At 33.2% G+C, this 20,749-nt stretch overlaps 1 protein-coding gene across 1 annotated transcript in view; it reads right to left on the bottom strand.

The window, feature by feature from the left end:
* Nucleotides 1-1,449: 1,449 nt before the first annotated feature.
* LOC132749482 (protein Wnt-10a-like) overlaps nt 1,450-20,749 on the bottom strand; it is a 119,881-nt gene continuing 100,581 nt past the window's right edge. Inside the window, exons 9-13 of the mRNA XM_060739230.1 lie at nt 12,295-12,388; nt 4,562-4,700; nt 3,542-3,673; nt 3,060-3,202; nt 1,450-2,942 (exon numbers count right to left, since the gene is read on the bottom strand). Coding sequence (XP_060595213.1) covers nt 2,442-2,942; nt 3,060-3,202; nt 3,542-3,673; nt 4,562-4,700; nt 12,295-12,388 — 1,009 coding nt within the window. The 3' untranslated portion in view covers nt 1,450-2,441. The remainder of the gene's footprint in view (nt 2,943-3,059; nt 3,203-3,541; nt 3,674-4,561; nt 4,701-12,294; nt 12,389-20,749) is intronic.

Below are 20,749 nucleotides of genomic sequence, written 5' to 3'. Positions count from 1 at the left end.
ATTCTAGAACAGTTTGTTTGCATTTTATACAGGAAGGCAAATACAGTGACATAAATAAGTTGCGCGTTGACATTTTCAGACAAAAGTTTAGACCAAATGCAGACATACTTACAATTAACTATGGTATTGACTTGCGTTTAATACCACCATATCTTTCCACATTAAAGATGCATATTTTTCGATCTAATTACAAAGTATTTGTGTGGTGAAATGCCTTTTGTCAATTCCCAACTTTTCCAAGTCCTGACGGATATGGGTGGACTACTTGTACAACCGGAGGTCTATCATATACATTGTACCTAGACAGAGGGAAATATACTACCACAAGAATTAATTGAAATCATAGCTAATAAAAATGCTAGTGAAGTGTTAGAAGATGATTTAAATGAAGAAAGTGATCTAGAGGAAATTGAGGTGGAAATGATATTGATGTCTTTTTTGAAGAAGATTTCGAGTAATAATTAATATGTGACTGAAAAGCTGTATTGTAAAACATTGGAAAGGGGGGGGGGGGTAATTTATATTCTTTAATAGCATTATAATTTAATCTAATTGAACATCAAAAAGTCTATTTAATTTCTATAATATTTATACAAACAACTTTTTATAATTAAGTGATGTTTTGCTCTTTTTTTAAAAATAAAACCACAAAATTTATATTAAAATGTTAATAAAATAACAGGAAAATGGCGGCTATTTTGAACTTGGCGGCCATTTTGAAAAGTAATAACATCAATTTATTATGAAGTAAATCATTTTAAAGACCTTGTCTATGATCTAAAACAAAAACCGACCACATAACAATTCATTTAGTTAAAAAATAATGGTTATTTCAATTAGGCTGTTTATAAAGAAATTTGACAGGGGCAGATAATTCACATTGGCTTGTGTCTGAATGGTAAACGTTCCAGTCAGACAACAAGTTTGAAATGTCTTCCTATATGTTTATCTTTAAAACTACATGGGTCCCATAAAATACCCAGAGGTGGTAACCTTTTCCATTTCTAGCTCATACTCTATCATGTCTATAACCACGTCCATATTCAAAAAGTTAAGATCGCAGATCACATTTAGGGTTTACAGATGACGAAGTATTGTATTTACAGTGTATACTCATGCCCGGCCTATAATTCTGTTAAACAATGATTTTAGAATAATTTATTACAATTGTTCAGGACAAGAAGACGACATGTATCGTACAAACCCACGTCCGTTTCTCTAATGTCAAGGTCACACTTACAGATGTAATTTCTCCAGAGTTTCATAGTAAAGAAATCCTGTACACACATGTAATTATGAACGACATCTTATCAGGACTTGTATGCGATGAAGGAATATAAGGTATGAACAAGTGTTAAAGTTGATAGGTACATTAATACATGAAAGGTAGTTTTCTTTGTGACAAAAACAACAATAACAACATTTATGATTATAAAACTAAAATAAAAATCGGAGTAAAAGATTTTATTTCAACATATAAATGATATATAGATATTTATCAGTGAACTTTATGTTCACATTGGAAAAGTTTTGGGGAAATCAGCTGCAGTGTGGACATCGCAAATCTTACAAATCATACTTTTATACAAATGTCATGCCGGTCCGATAAGTTTTTGGTGAATTGCTCAGCAGATGTGTTGCGTGGTAAGTGCAACAATGCATAGGTGTCATAAAATTAACGAAACTCATTTCCAGAGACAACAATATACCTGACCAAATGTCTGACATTTTCTCTAAGCAAAGCCTTTTTTTATGCTACATTTAGTAAGACAATTGTCATATTGAGATTATATTTGAGATGTAAGTGTTATATTTAAGAAATAATATATCCCAAACTGTGATTTTATCGCTCAATAAAATCACTGTTTGAATTCCGATGTGAGGAATTATATCACCCGAACGACAAACAGTGATTTTATCAAGCGATAAAATCACAGTTTGGGATATATTATTTCGATTCTAACACAATTAACAAATAAATGATGCCATAACTGATATTAAGCTAAATTGAGCCTGGTTTGTTTCTGTGCTTATTTTTAGCGCGTCGCATTTTTAGTGGTAACGTCACATATAATTAAATTATAATGATTACGTCACATGTCTAAATATAGAACGTCAACAGTGATTTTATTGCTTAATAACACACACTTTCGGTTCTTCTATGTTCAATAGGGAAAAATGTGGGTCGTGTTAGAAGCTAGTTTATAAAACAGCAAGCAAACTAACAAATTGCATATAATATAACCAACTGATAAAGAATTATAGTAATGCAAACATTAGTGAGAATGTTAATGTAACACATTAATGGGCCTCGAAGTAACATCACTTCAGTCGGCGGTAAAGTAACTTTACTTGGCAACATGAGTTATTTACAGACGTATGAAGACGTTATTTTTAAGACAATAAAGATATAATATATCTAGTTCACAAATTTCATTGCTTTACTTGCAATAGTATTGCGTCACTTTCTTCTTACACTTTTTGCAATCCACGGAACAGCACCATTTAAACTCACAGTCACATTTGTATATCTCTTCATAAACGACTCTTCCAACTTTGTGTCCACATCTCGTACACAATCTTCTGCAACTATTCCTCAAAAATTTCTTCATAGAAGTCTTATTAGCACCCTTTTCTTGTTTTAAACATTCTCTCCCAAGTGTCCCTAGGTATCCGATAGAGTTATCGGTTTCACAATAGTTTGGAGAATCCTCAAAGTGCACCAAATCGTGTTTTGAGATACGCGTAACTTTTGGATAGCTAACTTTATTGCTATGCACAAATCCTTCCATATGTCTAATGTCTTTCGATCGCTTGTATTTCTTTTTTAAAAGCTCTCCAATCACACGAAATGTTGAAAGTGTTCTCCAACATGTTCTCATCGTACAACTTCCAGTAGGGCCGTGACATTTGCAAAGTGTTTTCATTGTTCGCATGGTAGCCTGAAAATATCAAAATCGATAACACGTCAAGAATAAGCTAGCTTTTATTATGTATTAAATATCAAAATAAGTAAGCATGAATATTAATCAGGAAAATAAAAACATGATATTTTATACCCGATGTCCGGCTTTTTCATTGTGACTTTTGATGAGTTGCTTAATATTAGTCGTTGCAGTTTCAGTCTGAAGCCAAAGTTTTGCAACTTTTTCGCCAAATTTCACGTTATGACTGCACCCTCCCCACTTCCAATTCAATGTACCTGGAACGAATATAACATTTTTAAGATCACAACACATGAAGTCATGTCATTAAACTAAAAACATCATCTAACAAAAAGTCTCATTGATCTAATAATTGCTGTTCAATCAATCACATTTTGATGAAAACTAAAACGAATTAAACTATACTGAACTTTACTTGAGAAACAAGCTAGCGGTTACCTAAATGATTAAAGTGTTATCCTTAAAATATTCGGGTCGTGTTAGTTTTGTAACACAGTTCTCTCATTCCATTATGATAATTTAATATTGATGTTTCGTGAATAAATAATAATACGTGAATAAATAATAATACATTGAAAATTTAGACGATCTATTACCGGAAGATAGATAATCATTCCCGCCAGATCCGCAACCACACAAATTGTTATCTTTTCGATTGCATGATTTGGTAACGGAGTACATGATTCCTGCTGATGATATTGCCTGAAGAAACGACATTTCCCGAGTCCCTGTTAGCAAATAACACACATTAAAATGTACAACACGTAGTTTTTTATCAAATAATATTTTGCTACCGCTTCACAGAGATTCAACGTATTTCTAATTTCAAATTACCTTTTATTTCAAAGACAAAACTTGTTGATTGTTGAATTACAGGAAACGGTTAATTTTAAATATAATTGTTACAATGACAATTTATAACAATTTTAAACGCTGAAGATAAGAATGTCGTTTCAAATTTTACAATACGTTTCAAATATTTCCGTAAAAAATCATTTTTCTTTTGCGAGAATGTTATAAAAATACATGCACCTAAGTCGATGTAATAATGTGACTATTAATGAGGTCAATAATATCCATTTATCACACACCCGTGTCGATTTTGCGACTCCGTAAAAATGGTATTGCACACTTGATTACACAAGGTGTCAAAAGCTGTTATTTATGGGATATTTTATGAAAAAAAGGTGAGAATGTTAATTTCATAGTGGTTTAATGTTGCTTTATGCACATTTGTTTTGTGAAGAAATAAAGTCTGATATGATATGTGAATTATGTACCTCATACAAAATCAGAACAAAGAAAATTTGATATTAAATTTCTTCAGAAATATATTTTCTTCCCATCAGATGTAACATTATAAAATATATACTTTTATATTGTATTTGCAGGTTAACATACATATTGTTTGTTCATACAAAATGACTAAAATAGGCCCTGGTTATATCGTGTGTAAGCAATGATAAGAATATCCACAATTAAGACCACCCCGCAATTCAGACCACTTTGGTCCAGTCCCGATGGTGGTCTTAATTGAGGGTTTTTACTGTATATGACGAGATATAGCTGAATAAGTAAATGGAGAAAAATAGATAACATTTTTTTTCTTTCATTACCTTTGCTACTTGCAGTCTTTGAGATGATTGTGTTAGGTGTAACTGGACAGTTCCAAAGATCCCAGAAAAACTGGTGCTTGCACTCTTCGACTGCAAGTTCGAGACCTTTTGTTTTACCCTCCTCTATACGGAAATATCCCTGTAAATATATAGTTTGATATAATTATATATTATATTATAATAATTTATAATACTGCACATTTGTAACGTCGTTTTTCATTGGATAATCGTGACGTTATTATTATTAGTTATAAACATGTTGACAGGTAATTTGGCCCTATATAAACGGCTGTTTGAAAATATAACACGAGCCGCTAGGCGATGGTTATATTACAAACAACCGTTTATATACAGCCATATAACCCATCAGGAATATTTATAACGAATTTATAATACAGCAAACTTCCTTTTTTCTTAGAGAATTGACAGCAGCCGTGTATAAAATTTTAGTTATAAAGATCGTTGACAGGTTATATGGCCCTATATAAACGGCTATTTGTAAATATAACCCGAGCCGTTAGGCGAGGGTTATATTGCAAACAGCCGTTTATATACGGCCATATATCCTGTCAACAATCTTTATAACGAATTTATAAAACAGCGCGCATCATTTTTTAGAGAAAAAAGTAAGATTTCTTAATGAATCGACAGAAGCCGTGTATATTATTAGTTATAAAATCGTTGACAGGCTATATGGTCCTATATAAACGGCTTTTTGTAAATATAACCCGAGCCGTTAGGCGAGGTTATATTGAAAACAGCCGTTTATATACGGCCATATAACCTGTCAACAATCTTTATAACGAATTTATAATACAGCAAGCATCATTTTTATAGAAAAAAAGTAAGATTTTTTCATGAATCGACATCAGCCGTGTATATAAAACTATATAGACGTCACGATTATCCAATGAAAAATGACGTTACAAACGTGCAGTATTATAAAAAAACTTTATAATACTGCACGTTTGTAACGTCGCTTTTCATTGGATAATCGTGACGTTTATATAATTAGTTATAAAGATCGTTGACAGGTTTTATGGCCCTTTAATACCTTTGTTACTATATATAGAAACAAAATCTATGGTATTTCAGGGCCATTACGGCAAGATCTAGGTCATTATGCAATTTCGGCCGCCTTGCTACTCGGCATTATTTTTCCATAATGGGCGAGTACAAAATGACGTAATCAACACTCAATGACTTTCAAGATGGCTGCTGACGTTGAATGAACTGTAGTCATTTGAACGCAAAATTTTAAGTTTAAACAATCTCAATCAAGAAAGATTAACATCGAAGATTTATAAACTCAAGAAAAGAATACAATAACTCTACCCAAGACAAGACATGACCCTCAGAACTTCCAAAAATGATTTCAATTTGACGGTAGAAAAAAGATCGGATCGATGGCAAATAGAGCTAGACATCAGTCTCGGAAAACGTTCTTGAAGGCACAAATGTTCATAAAAAACTGGCACTAAATGTTATTCTCACAAAAATATATAGAGTATTTAAAGATATCAACATTGTCTCATATTTATTTTGTTTTGTCATGTTTTCAAAGGTAATCGGAGGGTTAAACTGAATGACATATGTTTGTTTACATTGACAACTGTCTGTTTCTTAGAAAGGGCGAAACCAAGATAAGCGGCGATGTCTAAATGCCGTATTTCGGGCATAGGTATTATGCAGCCAAATGCCAGGCCATTGTGCACATCTTCGGGCCATTATCGCATAATGCCGAGCAGCAAATTAACCAAGTATTAACCTCTAAATAGTATATGTTATTTTGGTTTTGGAGTGATATATGTGGATATATTACCTGTCAAGATTTTATATCACCCGAGCCGTTAGGCGAGGGTGATATTTTATCTTGGCAGGTAATATATCCACATATATCACTCCAAAACCAAAATAATAATGTTATTACCCTTCCCCTGCCGAGTTAAGACGATTTTAATATAAATCATTGCTAATTCAAATGAAACGTCGAAATAAGATCCCCTTTACGGTACCCCTTCACCACAACATGACGTCATATAAATACATGACGTATTTTCTTTCGAACCTAACGAATATAAACAAGAGAAATGGAGTAGTCTGTTGAACGTACTTTTTTGGAAATAATATCAAGCTTTCACAAGGTCATATTTGTTTTCAATACTGATGAGAATATGTATCATTACTCTATTTTGGTAAATTTTTATCATTTGACAGTTAAAAAGTGCTTGTAAATCAGAATTTACGTACGCGCATCGCCACAGCGCATGTTGTTTACAACGTGGGGTACCCAACGGGGAAATTTAGTGTGAATATTACCCAACTGGCTCGGTAATATTAATTTCTTTTGGGTGACCAATATCCAATCAAAAAGGAGGAAAAAATCTGGAAGGGTAATAAAAAAAAATTATAATACTGCATGTTTGTAACGTCGCTTTTCATTGGATAATCTTGACGTTCATATTATTAGTTATAAAGATTGTTGACAGGTTATATGGCCCTATATAAACGGCTATTTGTAAATATAACCCTAGCCGCTAGGCGAGGGTTAGTTTAAACAATATTTTATTTCTATTTTTACAACATATATATGTACAGTAAGCATATATAAACACACTGATATATTTCGTGGATTGGAAAACAAGTCAAATGTGACTTATGTAAATTCCTTTCCACACATAATGTACTTGCAATATAAAATATGCACATATTTGGTTAGAATAATACAGAAAAGAGTAATCATATAAATAATTAAAATGAATAAATTTGTTAGAACAATATTATCTAGAGTAGCGGAATAAGAAAACTTCTGTTTCAAGATTGTTTCATATTGGGAAATTACTCCAAACAATTTCTGTTACAAAGTAAAATATTGTTTTTAACTAGTATTCGATTTAAGTTAGTTTTTTCAAATGATTATATTTAGAATGTTTCGAGAAAAAAGAGAATAAAATATTTAAATAAAGTTTTGAATTTAGGTAAAGAATAGAGAATATATGTCTGCACACAATATAATCGGGAAGTGATGGACAGAAAAAAAAGAGTTGATATTAGTAAGTAAAACGTTTGGAAGCTAGGATAAACTGTTGTACTTTAAGAATGATTTTTTCGTTCGTGTTAAAGCTCACGCGCTCGTCTCCGTACAGGAGATTGTTAAGTGTCAAAGGACATGGTAGGGGGCATAAATACATGCTTCTGATGATATCATAACGAGGACATGAAAAGAAAAAGTGATGCACGGTCTCTATTTCTAGGCGAGGGTTAAATTGCAAACAGCCGTTTATATACGGCCAGATAACCTGTCAACGATCTTTATAACGAAATTTTAATACAGCAAGCATCATTTTTAGAACAAAAGTAAGATTTCTTCATGAATCGACAGCAGCCGTGTATATAAAACTATATAAACGTCACGATTATCCAATGAAAAATGACGTTACAAACGTGCAGTATTATAAAGTTTTTTTTATAAATTTTTCATTGGATAATCGTGACGTTAATATAGTTTTATATACACGGCTGCCTTCAATTTATAAAGAAATCTCACTTTTTCTCTGAAAAAGGCTGTTTGCAGTATTATAAATTCGTTATAAAGATTGTTGACAGGTTATATTGCCGAATATAAACGGTTGTTTGCAATATAACCCTCGCCTTGCGGCTCGGGTTATATATACACACACAACCGTTTATATAGGGTCATATAACATGTCAAGAATCTTTATAACTAATAATATAAACGTCACGATTATCCAATGAAAATCTCACTTTTCACACTAAAAAGATGCTTGCTGTATTATGATTCGTTATAAATATTTTTGACAGGTTATATGGCCTAGCGGCTCGGGTTATATTTCCAAACCACCGTTTATATAGGGCTTTAATAATAGATATAATATATAAATGGTTTTATGTTTATTTGCCCTGATGATTATAGAAACCGGTAGACAATAAATTAAATTGAGAAAATCCAGTTAATGTCAGTTATTTTTTAGTATAATTTTTCATGTTCCGGCACCTTATATGCATATATAATGTAACACCAAGAGCGCGAAGACTTTATGTTATAATCAGTAAATCTTGTATTCGTTATTTTCATAGGCAGGTCCCAGGTGAAGACAAAAAATTAAACCTAAGCGACATTAAGTTGTAAGTTCCCACACAGTTATGAATGGTTATTTTAACAAATATTTAGTGCTATTAAAATGGGTAGGTGTACTTCAAAGGGAATTTCTGTGATTTCGTCAAGAGATAAATGTAATCTTAATTCCGTTTGTCTAAATGACTCGGACTTGTGCAGCGTAAAATTAAATGTGATTATTTACCGTTATATCAATATAGATCACATTCCGGGGCGACACTTTATAATAGGATTACCTATTGATTAAAGTCAATGAAAATACTTGTGTTTCAAATTTGTAAAATAAGCAGTTTTCATTCATTTTTCTCATTCATGTTTTTCATATTGTTTGAAAACTAATAAATTTACCGTTACACCCTGCTTTAGCGACCGCCTATGTTGGTTTACCGAAGTAAATTATCTAGGCACCAACTTTGTGACATACCTTTTTTGTGACAAAAAATTTTGGTAGAAAACCCCTGTTTATACATGTATAAGATTATTTTGTACCATCTTATTTCCTACAAAACTTCTACAAATAACAACTAAAACACTCGAATGCAATATGCGAGGACGCTTGCATTTAGGGACAAGATGACATAATAAATATGCAACTATAGCATAAAGCAATAAATATTGTAATTGGTTAATAAATTTATCTCTGTCACATAAATGCTTGGCAAATCGTGGTCGACTTGTCCAGAAAAAAAAACTTATTGCAGTATTATTTAAGGGAAACTATTTTTGGAAACCTGTGCCCATTTACTTTTTAATAGTATAAAATCTGGTCACGTGGTCTATTTTCTAAATAAAATTAAGTAAAATGACCGCCATTTTTTTCCGATTCATTCTTATTTTCGACGTTCACCACGATAGGACATCACCATCTTCTCTAGAGTAACTATGACACCCATAAAATTTAGTTGTTTGCACCATGGAGTCCTTTTCGCTATAAAATAACTTTTGGTTGAATAGTCAAAAAGTAAACATCCGTTTTCAACGGAAGTAATTGCAATGTAAATAATCATGTGTCAAACTGGAACATGCAGACGATTTAAGCATGCAACAAAGGATTATTTAACAATTTTAATCAGTGACACGTTACAGATGTGGTGGACAGACATAGGATATCATCGTTATTTTGTCAAAAACCATGCGAAGAATATCCTGGAAACAGAAGGATCAGATTTCACAGATCATAACCGTATAAATGGGTTAGTGTTTTGTTTTCTAAATAAAACACAGCTTTTTGTATGTTTATGACTAGTAGATATCATCACTTGCTTATGCTGTGTTCTCACCGCCGATCAGATCAACTCGATCAAGCACGATCAAGCGATCGGGTACCGGTCTAGCTCGGTCTGCATGCGTGATCGGGGGTGGTCGGAGCGGTCTACCTTGGTAGACATGGCTCGGCTTCCTACCCGAAGTTTTTTGACATGTCAAAAACAATCGAGTAGCGATCGAGTAGATAAGCGGTCGAGAAGCGAACGTATAGTGATCGAGAAGAAGATCTAGTTGATCGAGAATAAATCGTGTAACGATCTAGTTTGGTCGGGTATACATCTCTTACCCGATCTGTACACGATCATCTCGACTTCTACTCGAGCATTATCCACGATCATTACGATCTGGTCGGGTGGAAATCAGGCAACGATCGAGCAGAGGTCCAGTTAGTCTAGTTAAGATCGTGTATGACTCGCGTATAGGTCTGGGTGATCGAGAAGAAGTCGGGATGTTGGTCGGGTTGTCGTCGAGAAGAAGTCGTAAAACATCGTGTAGGGTGGACTTGAGGTCGTGTAGGAGTCGATAATGTGCATTTAATCCAGCTTGGTCGGGCTTCATCGGGGAATTAATGATCGGGACGATCGAGTTTATCTGATCGGCGGTGAGAACATAGCATTACAGTAAAGAATAAAAGAAAAAGTAAACTTCTTAAGTAGGCCTAAAGTACACTTAAAACTTAAAAGTTAAGGACAGTTTAGTTATTATTACCCTTGGTTTAATTTTGTTATAGTTAGATTTAGTTGACAATTATAGATCATCACAGTATTTGTTCGGGGTAATAAAATAGATAACAGTAACAGTAAAAATGTCATCCCTCGTCGGCTAACGCCTCGGGTAACAGTATTTTTCGAGGTATGATATTTTTACTGCATGTGTTATTTATATACTGTTGCTGTTTTGTTTTGTTTATTTATTATTACCATTACTATTATTATTAGTATTATTATTTTGTATTAAGCAGACGCGTAGATTATCTAAATCTAAATTCATGTAATCAAATAAGATCTGAATAAAAACCGGCTGTAATAATCTTGTAAATAATTCAGGTATTGACTGTGGAAGAATATTTCTGTAAATTAGAGAAGCTGTATATCTCATAAAGGGGGGAACATTCAACACAGGCTTCACTGTATCAAAACGAGTGAAGTGAATTTCATCTATTTCTTTTATCTTCTAAATTTTTCATTAGTTTTTCGTTGTTGTTGTTTTCTTCTGACATGTTACAAACTGAATAAAACCTGTTAAAACTAACCTTAACATTTTTAATTCAGATTTATAAGGTGAAAATAATGTGTCGACTATTAAAAGGCCTATATTTTAGTTTAATAATTATGATAATGTTGTTTCCATGTGTACACAATTCGTGAAACACTGATCACAGAGTGGTTCTTTTTACCCTAAACCTGCTTCCAGCTCCATCTTACCAGTGCATACCGCACACCAATCAGTCAGTACACTTAACAAAAGTTCTAACCGATCACTTTTTAAATTTTGATTATTTTATTACGAGCCAATAGATCCTTATAAAATTTTGCAGATGTGATTTTTGTGTCATTTTCTACCGATTTGTGAAAAGAAAAATTATTTAATACGGTTCAATGCACTCACGCGGGAGACAGGGCGCGGTTTACACATTTTGGCACGAAATGTTCGTGCAGAGCGTGGTGAGTATTAAATTTTACATTGCATAAATCCTTGTTAACTTTTTAAGTGAAAAACATAAAATATGGCACGAATGTCGATGCAGGATCGTGCCGTAGCAGTTGGAATGTTGAATGCTGGAGCCTCTATCAGACAGGTGAGTGGCTGTTCATAAAAATATTTTTTTTTAAATATCGATAAAGTATTATTTAAATAGAAAATGTTATAATTTTATTATTCTCAATATGTTCATTCTCTTCGAAATAAAATAAATTCTTTTTCATATATAAGCGAAAACTCAGGGTGATCGGTTAGAACTTTTGTTCAGTGTACTTATTTTTAAAAAAAACCTCATAATAATAAATGGTGTAGTGATGAATGGTTTTGGCGTGGACGGTAACTTGCACTTTCCAGTACCGTCAATGAACAGGCTCAATCAAACCGAGCCTGCAACATTTTCAATTTTGCCGTGTTGGGCTTTCTTTAGGGATTCTGTTTTTCTCTATTTTTTTGTCCAGATTAAAATTAGCGTATTAAGGATTATACTAAAGTTTCTGATGCTTCCTGATAAAACAATCCGTACTAATTATTTTATGAAGTTGTCGTGTAAAGGAAACATTTATAAATAAAATAGTGCACAAATTGTTATCATCCTACATAAAAGAATAACATAATAAAAGATTAAAACCTCGTTGAAGTCGTCCGTGTCGGCATCTGTTCTGGATGGGGCGCGGTACGTGTTCCTAGCGTGTGCAGGTTGCAGCATCACGTCAAAAGATGATCTAAAACATAAATTTACATTATCAATTTTTTATCAGTTTGAAGAGAAAAAAGGTGATGTAGATTCAAACTTTCAGGGGGGGGGGGGGGGGAGGATTACCAAAGTAAGTATTGATTCATAATTTTGCTTCAGATGTCGGCGATATTTCATCAAATTTTACTCAAAGTGTAACAAAAATAGTGTTTAACATTTTAGTTCAGAAACTAAATGTTAATAAATAAAGGGCGCCTTCCTATTTATTGAATAATTTCATTTTATGGTCAGATGTTCATACTCGCATTTTGCGTTCAACTTTATACCCCTAGACCAAATACTGAACAATTTCGTAAGTCTTTTGTTTATTCTGGATCTTGTATTTGGAACGGCCTTCCTGATTATATTAAGTCTGCTACATCTGTGGACCATTTTAAAACATTATACTTGAGGTGTTATCACACATTAATGTATACAAATTGATAATCTGCATGTATTTACATTTATGTATTTTAATAGTTTGAATATGTTAAATTTGTATTGTTCCTTGTTGAGGGCCTCATGGAAGATTGATATGTTTGTTCAAATGAGTTCTCTCGTTAAATAAATTCTTTATTATTATGATTATTATTATTATTATTATCATCGTCAGAAATACCATGTACCTTAAAATGGATCTTAAATGTTAGGTCGATTATTATAGTACAAAAATGTTTATTTCAGCTGGCGTAACTTGAAAAAATGTAAAACGTCTATATCTGAAATTGAAACTTGCATATCAATTCCGCTGTATTGTAAATGGTTTGTCGCCATTGTCCAATTATGATTTTACAAAATATTTAAGTGTGTTGGGTGACGTGCGTGTATATCGCCCGATCTGGCTTTGGCATAAAAAATAACATACTATCAGATCTAATGTCTATCACCGGTCGGTATATTCCGTACTGATCGGATCTGCACTAGACCAAAATATCACATACTTTGGTCATCCCATTGTTAAATGCATTTGTTGAAATATTAATTAGCTAATGTCGTTTGTCAAGCGTAATGTTAACCAATTCATTATTTCAGTTGGGAAATTTTTAATAATGGATCTGATCAATATCTTTTTTGTATTTTTTTGAATAAATGAAATGCAAGAGACTATTGTCATAAAAATACAAAACATGAGCAAAGTGTATCAAATTGTTTGTTTATTGAAATGTAAAGACTCGATCCCGTGAACTCTCCTTCCTAAAGACAAGGAATGGTGCTTCAATTAGCCAAAATTCTGTCATCTTAACAATTATGTTGACGTGCATAAAGACCAAAGCATCGGTTATAAACGAGAGGCACGTGAAACACTATGATATTGCGTTAATGCCGTATTACACAACTGATGGTTGATTTCTAGTTTTTCTATTTCTTTATTGTTTCTTTCAGATAGCGTTACAATTAAAGCGGTGACAGTTCTATACATGTATTCATTTTATGAATTGGGTCATTTTTAAAGTGTAGGAGACGTTCATTTAGAAATGTTTTGAAAAAATTATTGAAATGGTTTGTAACGTTTTTAAAGACGTATTTCTCAGTTCATATAATCACAACATGGTTACCAATAATGGTAGTAAATGTTGAAAATATCGAGTGAACAATAAATAATTCAATATAGGCGATAATTTACAACAGCCGGGATAAAAATGAAATACAATGGAAAAATAAATGAACAATTGTGTACTTAGATATGTGTTATTTTAACCATAAAAGTGTTATATTTCTTATATAGACCTTACTAGCTTCTTTTTTGTGATCTGTCATTGAACATTGAAAGTTTTGGGAATATGAAAATAAAGATTTGAAGTTACCAGCCAATAGTAGAGATAATGGTCAGACCTGTCAGGCAGTTGTTGTCATTCTTTCTTTTTAAAAACAAAAACAAAACAAAACTCAAATATTACATATTTCCTGTACATTCCTGTACATTTGAGGAATGACTTGTCAAACTATGGATCCCTTTTTACGAAGTGAATAATAAATTAGTAATGTATGTACGATAAAATCTCAAGCATGCTTACACCATTTTTCCAAAGAAATATTATTGAAATACGATACAGTTTGAAAATGAAAAATTTTGTTCTGAAGTGTTTTTTTCTATTTCACATACAATAAAAATAATTAAAATAACAAATGTTTACCTCCCGTCACACAGTCCAACACAATGAAAGTGAATTATAAACAAAATGATTATGTAAGTCCATAGACTATTATAATACATTTTGTTTTTAAACTAAACGAGTCTTATTTTTAACCGTTACAAGAAGACCTGAGCTAATTAATTCCTTTAAGTCATTTTACGTCGCCGAAGATTTAAACAAATTCGAGCGTAGTATAGAATCACCACTTTGCTAATAAGTCGTATATATAACAGCGCGTGACATCAGGTCTATATTGTAAAGTTTAAACAAAGATATTTTATTTTAATTGGCCAATGATTTCAGTAATTGGCTATTATTGTCCGCGCATTATTTTACTATCGTACTTGTCTATTTTTGTCAAAGTTTCACTCCATGTAGCTAATTGAAATACCTGAGATTTTAAAGCGATAGATTTATTGCGACCGCAAATATATATTTAAAAGAATAGAAATTAACTCCAGTAAAATTAATGGGTATTTTTAAAAGTGATTTTCTATTTATGTTTATCAAAAATACTTTTTCAAAATGAGTATTTCTACACCTATTGTAGCTTAGCATGTCATGAATAAAGCGTAAAAGCAGGGAATCATCATGAAAAATAACTCAAATATTTAAGTTTCTTCTCTGACAATATCAAAACATAAGAATCATATTTCTTATTATGCACCCATTTCGAAGAAAAGGGGGTATATTGCTTTGCACTTGTCGGTCCGTCGGTCTGTCGGTCCGTCGGTCCGTAGACCAAATGGTTTCCGAGTGATAACTAAAGAACCCTTAGGCCTAGGAACTTCAAACTTGGTATGGTGATTGGTCATGACAAGTAGATGACCCCTATTGATTTTGGGGTCAAGGGGTCAAAGGTCAAGGTCACATTGACCTTGTAAGCAAAAACGGTTTCCGATCAATAACTAAAGAACCTTAAGGCCTAGGAACTTCAAACTTGGTATGGTGATTGGTCATGATCAGCAGATGATCCCTATTGATTTTGGGGTCAAGGGGTCAAAGTTCAAGGTCACATTGACCTTGTTAGCAAAAACGGTTTCCGATCAATAAGTAAAGAAACTTAAGGCCTAGGAACTTCAAACTTGGTATGGTGATTGGTCATGATCAGTAGATTACCCCTATTGATTTTGGGGTCAAGGGGTCAAAGGTCAAGGTCACATTGACCTCTTGGGTAAAAACAGTTTCCGATCAATAACAAAAGAACCCTTAGGCCTAGGAACTTCAAACTTGGTATGGTGATTGGTTATGACCAGCAGATGACCCCTATTGATTTTGGGGTTAAGGGGTCAAAGGTCAAGGTCACATTGACCTTGTAGGTAAAAACGGTTTCCGATCAATAACGAAAGAACCCTTAGGCCTAGGGACTTCAAACTTGATATGGTGATTGGTCATGATCAGTAGATGACCCCTATTGATTTTGGGATCAAGGGGTCAAAGGTCAAGGTCACATTGACCTCTTGGGTAAAAACAGTTTCCGATCAATAACTAAAGAACCCTTAGGCCTAGGAACTTCAAACTTGGTATGGTGATTGGTCATGATCAGTAGATGACCCCTATTGATTTTTGGGTCAAGGGGTCAAAGGTCAAGGTCACATTGACCTCTTGGGTAAAAACAGTTTCCGATCAATAACTAAAGAACCCTTAGGCCTAGGAACTTCAAACTTGGTATGGTGATTGGTCATGACCAGCAGATGACCCCTATTGATTTTAGGGTTAAGGGGTCAAAGGGCAAGGTCACATTGACCTTGTAGGTAAAATTGCTTTCCGATCAATAACTTAAGAACCCTTAGGCCTAGGAACTTCAAACTTGGTATGGTGATTGGTCATGACCAGCAGATGACCTATTGTTTTTGGGGTCAAGGGGTCAAAGGTCATGTAACATTGACCTTGTAGGTAAAAACTGTTTCCGATCAATTAACTAAAAACGCTTAGGCCTAGGAACTTCAAACTTTGTATGATGATTGGTGGTGACCAGCAAATGATCCCTATTGAGTTTTGGGTCAAGGGGTCAAAGGTCAAGGTCACATTGACCTTGTAAGTAAAAACGGTTTCTGATCAATAACTGAAGAACGCTTAGGCCTAGGAACTTCAAACTTGGTATGGTGATTTTTCATGACCAGCAGATTACCCCTATTGATTTTGGGATCAAGGGGTCAAAGGTCAAGGTCACATTGACCTTGTAAGTAAAAACGGTTTCTGATCAATAACTAAAGAACGCTTCGGCCTAGGAACTTCAAACTTTGCATAGTGATTGGTCATGACCAGCAGATGACCCCTATTGATTTTGGGGTCAAAGGTCAAGGTCACATTGACCTTGTAGGTAAAAACGGTTTCCGATCAATAACGAAAGAACCCTTAGGCCTAGGGACTTCAAACTTGATATGGTGATTGGTCATGATCAGTAGATGACCCCTATTGATTTTGGGGTCAAGGGGTCAAAGGTCAAGGTCACATTGACCTCTTAGGTAAAAACAGTTTCCGATCAATAACTAAAGAACCCTTAGGCCTAGGAACTTCAAACTTTGTATGATGATTGGTCTTGACCAGCAGATGACCCCTATTGAGTTTTGGGTCAAGGGGTCAAAGGTCAAGGTCATGACCAGTAGATACTTGATAACCCTTATTAATTGTTTGATCACTGGGTCAGAAGTCATGCATAATTACCTTATCACATGAATAATTGGCTGCTGATAGGGGGCATACATGTTTTACAAACATATCTTGTTTCCATTAATGTCTAAGAACCACAACTGAGTTATTGTACAAAATACTGTCGGCCTACAGAGCGATTTCTGAATACAACTGATATCACTCATTTCAACATACCCTAGTAAACTTATGTTTAATGAATGATAGCAGGAATCACTATATTTTGTTCACATTTTACTAAATTGTTGTTTTACTGGGGATGAACTTTTACACGGATGATGGATTTCTTATAATAACTTGTCAGGAGTTTTTCTGATAACTGTCACAGAGTTCCTGGAAAGCGTTACGGAACTTATGTATATATACGGAAGAAACACTCGTCCAAAATGGTGATTTTCATCTTTAAAAAGAGAGTTTGGGTGTGCTAAACTAAATTTTGTTGACGATTAAGCTTATCTTGCATATTGTATTATGTGTCAGAAAAAAAACCCACCTAAATTTTTAGCCAATTTTTCATCGCCTCTTGTTTAAAATCTGGTAGTAGAATTTCCAAATTATTTGCTCTTCCGTACCTATTGATCTGTTTACGAGTATCTCTTTTAGCTACAAAATATACAATACGCGGTATCTTTTCTCCCGCGAAAAATATGCTATTGTTTTTCACTGAATATTTTCAAATTTTAGGAAGGCTAAAATTATTGAGGATGTCACTCGATCGGTGTTTCTCTTTGACTCGACCTCCCCTTCACATTAACATAATGTAACACTGTGTCTACTAAAAACACACTTATTGTCGCTTATTGAACGCTCCAATTCTAACTTATTCTTAATAATATCAAATCACTGCCGGTTATTTCTGGACATTTTGTTGAATTTTGCTCAAACTAGAAAGCATGATATTATATTCTTATAATGAACGCGAGTCTGTATTCTCTCATTAGCGAAGGAGTAAGTTAAAGTATAGACACTGTGGTAACAGCAAACCAATGCTGAACGTATAGTGAATCAGTTCTCCTTTCTATATATTTCTTGTCAGATTTGCATGATAATGTGGTACTAGTATTTGTTGGCAATTTCTTGTCGGAAATTTTTAGCGCACGAACATCGCACCCGAAATAAGAAGGCTAACATATTTTTGTATCCCATCGAAACTGGTCAGTTTAATTATTTTTGAATAGACGTGATACATACTAATAGACAGAATTCAGACAACTACAGAATTATGTAAATTAAACATTAATTTAAGAACCATTTTTATAGTCTTCTAGCTAGTGTTCTCGTTCCCCTACGACGCGTTGCGGTATTCAATATACGCGCTTGATTGAAAAGCTATCTAATCAAATCACTTCATTGCTCTTTTTCTCTTAAAAAGAATATAAAATACGACAGTATATCATGGTAATTATATAAATCTTTGTGTGTTAGAATTTATAAAGCGGTTACTGATATTTTCACTTAAAATGATTTAATGGTTTGCTAGTAAAATTGCCTTTTTGACACCAACTTTGTACTCATTTTCTTTATAATGATAACATTTAGCTATTGATCCACCACTAAGTAAATAAGAATAATCAAATTTTTATAATTACCGAGTACATTTCACGCTAATTTTGAGACGAACCCTAAATGACGTCTATATGGGCGCCGCCATTTTGAAATGGACGTCACGTCAGGTTACAATGTAAGTCAACGGGAAAAAAATATAATTTTAACATTTTGACCATATTACTGATTTATGAAAAAAATGAAAACATGCCTAGAGATATTGACGTCAGGGTTAACATGACATTAATTTAAATGATTTTACTATTATATCAAATAAAAAAAGGAATAATCAAATTTGATGGGACAGACTATAGCTACTATAACTGAATATATACAGGCATGCACTTGTATCATAAAAACTATATCGTATAAAATAACAGTAGTTTATAAGTGTGTTCAAATCAGTCTCATTTAACTATGATATTAATTCATACTCGCTCTTATATGTTAAGTATTCTTGTTTGATTTGATGTAAGTAGTCGGTGCGCCAAGCGCAGCATCCCTTGTAGGGTGTCTACCAACCAAGTATATAATATAATTTATTTTCATTGTATTGTTAGTACTATTGGAATTCTCAGTCAGTGAATTAATCCTTACATCTTTCTACTTTGGCTATTTTCTTTACATTAGGGATTAAAAAAAATTATAATCAGTACATAATTTTTATCTTGACTGTTGTTAAATACTACCAGCCCAAGTTCCCTTGGACCTCTCGACAAGAAGATTCTAGGCGTGTATTTAAATATTATATTTTGTAAATTTTGATGTTTTACATGGTTTGTTGTAGGCAGTCGGTGCGCCAAGCGCCGCATCCCTTATAGGGTGTCTACCGACCAAGTATTTCATATAGTTTATGTTAGTATTATTTTAGTTCTCAGTCGGTGAATTAAGCGTTCTGTCACTGGTGAGGTGACTACTTTCTTTACATTATGGATTGAAGATAATTTATAATCAGTACATTATTTTTATCTTGATCTTTATTGTGGGTACTTTATGTAATTATATCCATAGTACATAAAATTTAATTTGTAAATTGTATATCTTTTATGAATTTGAATATCGCAGTGCGAACTTGACCAGCTATTTCAAATTACTAATACTAATTCCAAGTTTTAGTAAGCATGATTCTAATTCTTTTCGTTGCACGGAATGACATTGAAAAACACGTGTTCAAACGTTTCTGGTTCATTACATGCAGGACAATTTTTATCGGCTGAAAATGAGTGACCTTTAAGTTTTGAATGGTTAAGTTTTAAGCGCGTATATATTTCATCTAATTTTCGATTATGGTGACATGATACTAGTTTTTTGGGCGGTATCTTGTTTATTCCTATATAATTTATTTCACAGTGTTCGTTCCATAATCTATTTCTTTTTTCTACCACTTTTCTATTAATTATACTGTATTCTTCTTTTATACTAAGTGCCATGTCTGATAGGATGCCATCAATGCTTGCACTTTTTGCGCATATATCGGCGTGTTCATTCCCGACAAGAACGATATGACTGGGTACCCATACTAGCGTTAACATAAGGTTTTCCATTAGTAACGCAGAACTATTTCTTAGAATATTATTGCACATATGTGGTTTATTGTTAGAGAAGCCGGCTTTGATTGATTTTAGAACACTTAAACTATCTGTAAATATTGCTGTTTTATCATTTTTTTCCTTTGCTTGACTAATAGCTGTCATTTCACATATATAAATAGAAGCGTATTTGTTATGTTTTATTTTATTTTCTTGAATTATTACTCCATTTTTATCATATTGTGTGTCTAGACTTTCTGTATTTATATTGCTTTTACTGATTTTACTTGTTAATGTTAAATCAATGTTAACTGGCGATATTTCAATTACTGTTTCATAGCACGGTTCGGCTATAGTTAAATCATCAATTTCATATTCGTTAATCAATTGTGTTATTCTTTGGGCATACGGCATTTTACATTGTTTTTTTTATTATTTTTTTTTTATATAAAATACAGATTTTCTCCTATTTTATCATTGATTGGCAGC

Source organism: Ruditapes philippinarum, unplaced genomic scaffold (genome assembly GCF_026571515.1).
Source record: "Ruditapes philippinarum isolate M1 unplaced genomic scaffold, ASM2657151v2 ctg575_1_1_1_1, whole genome shotgun sequence".
Lineage (NCBI taxonomy): Eukaryota > Metazoa > Mollusca > Bivalvia > Venerida > Veneridae > Ruditapes > Ruditapes philippinarum.
The sequence above is the reverse complement of the archived record's forward strand: the minus strand, read 5'-3'. Positions and strand labels throughout refer to the sequence as shown.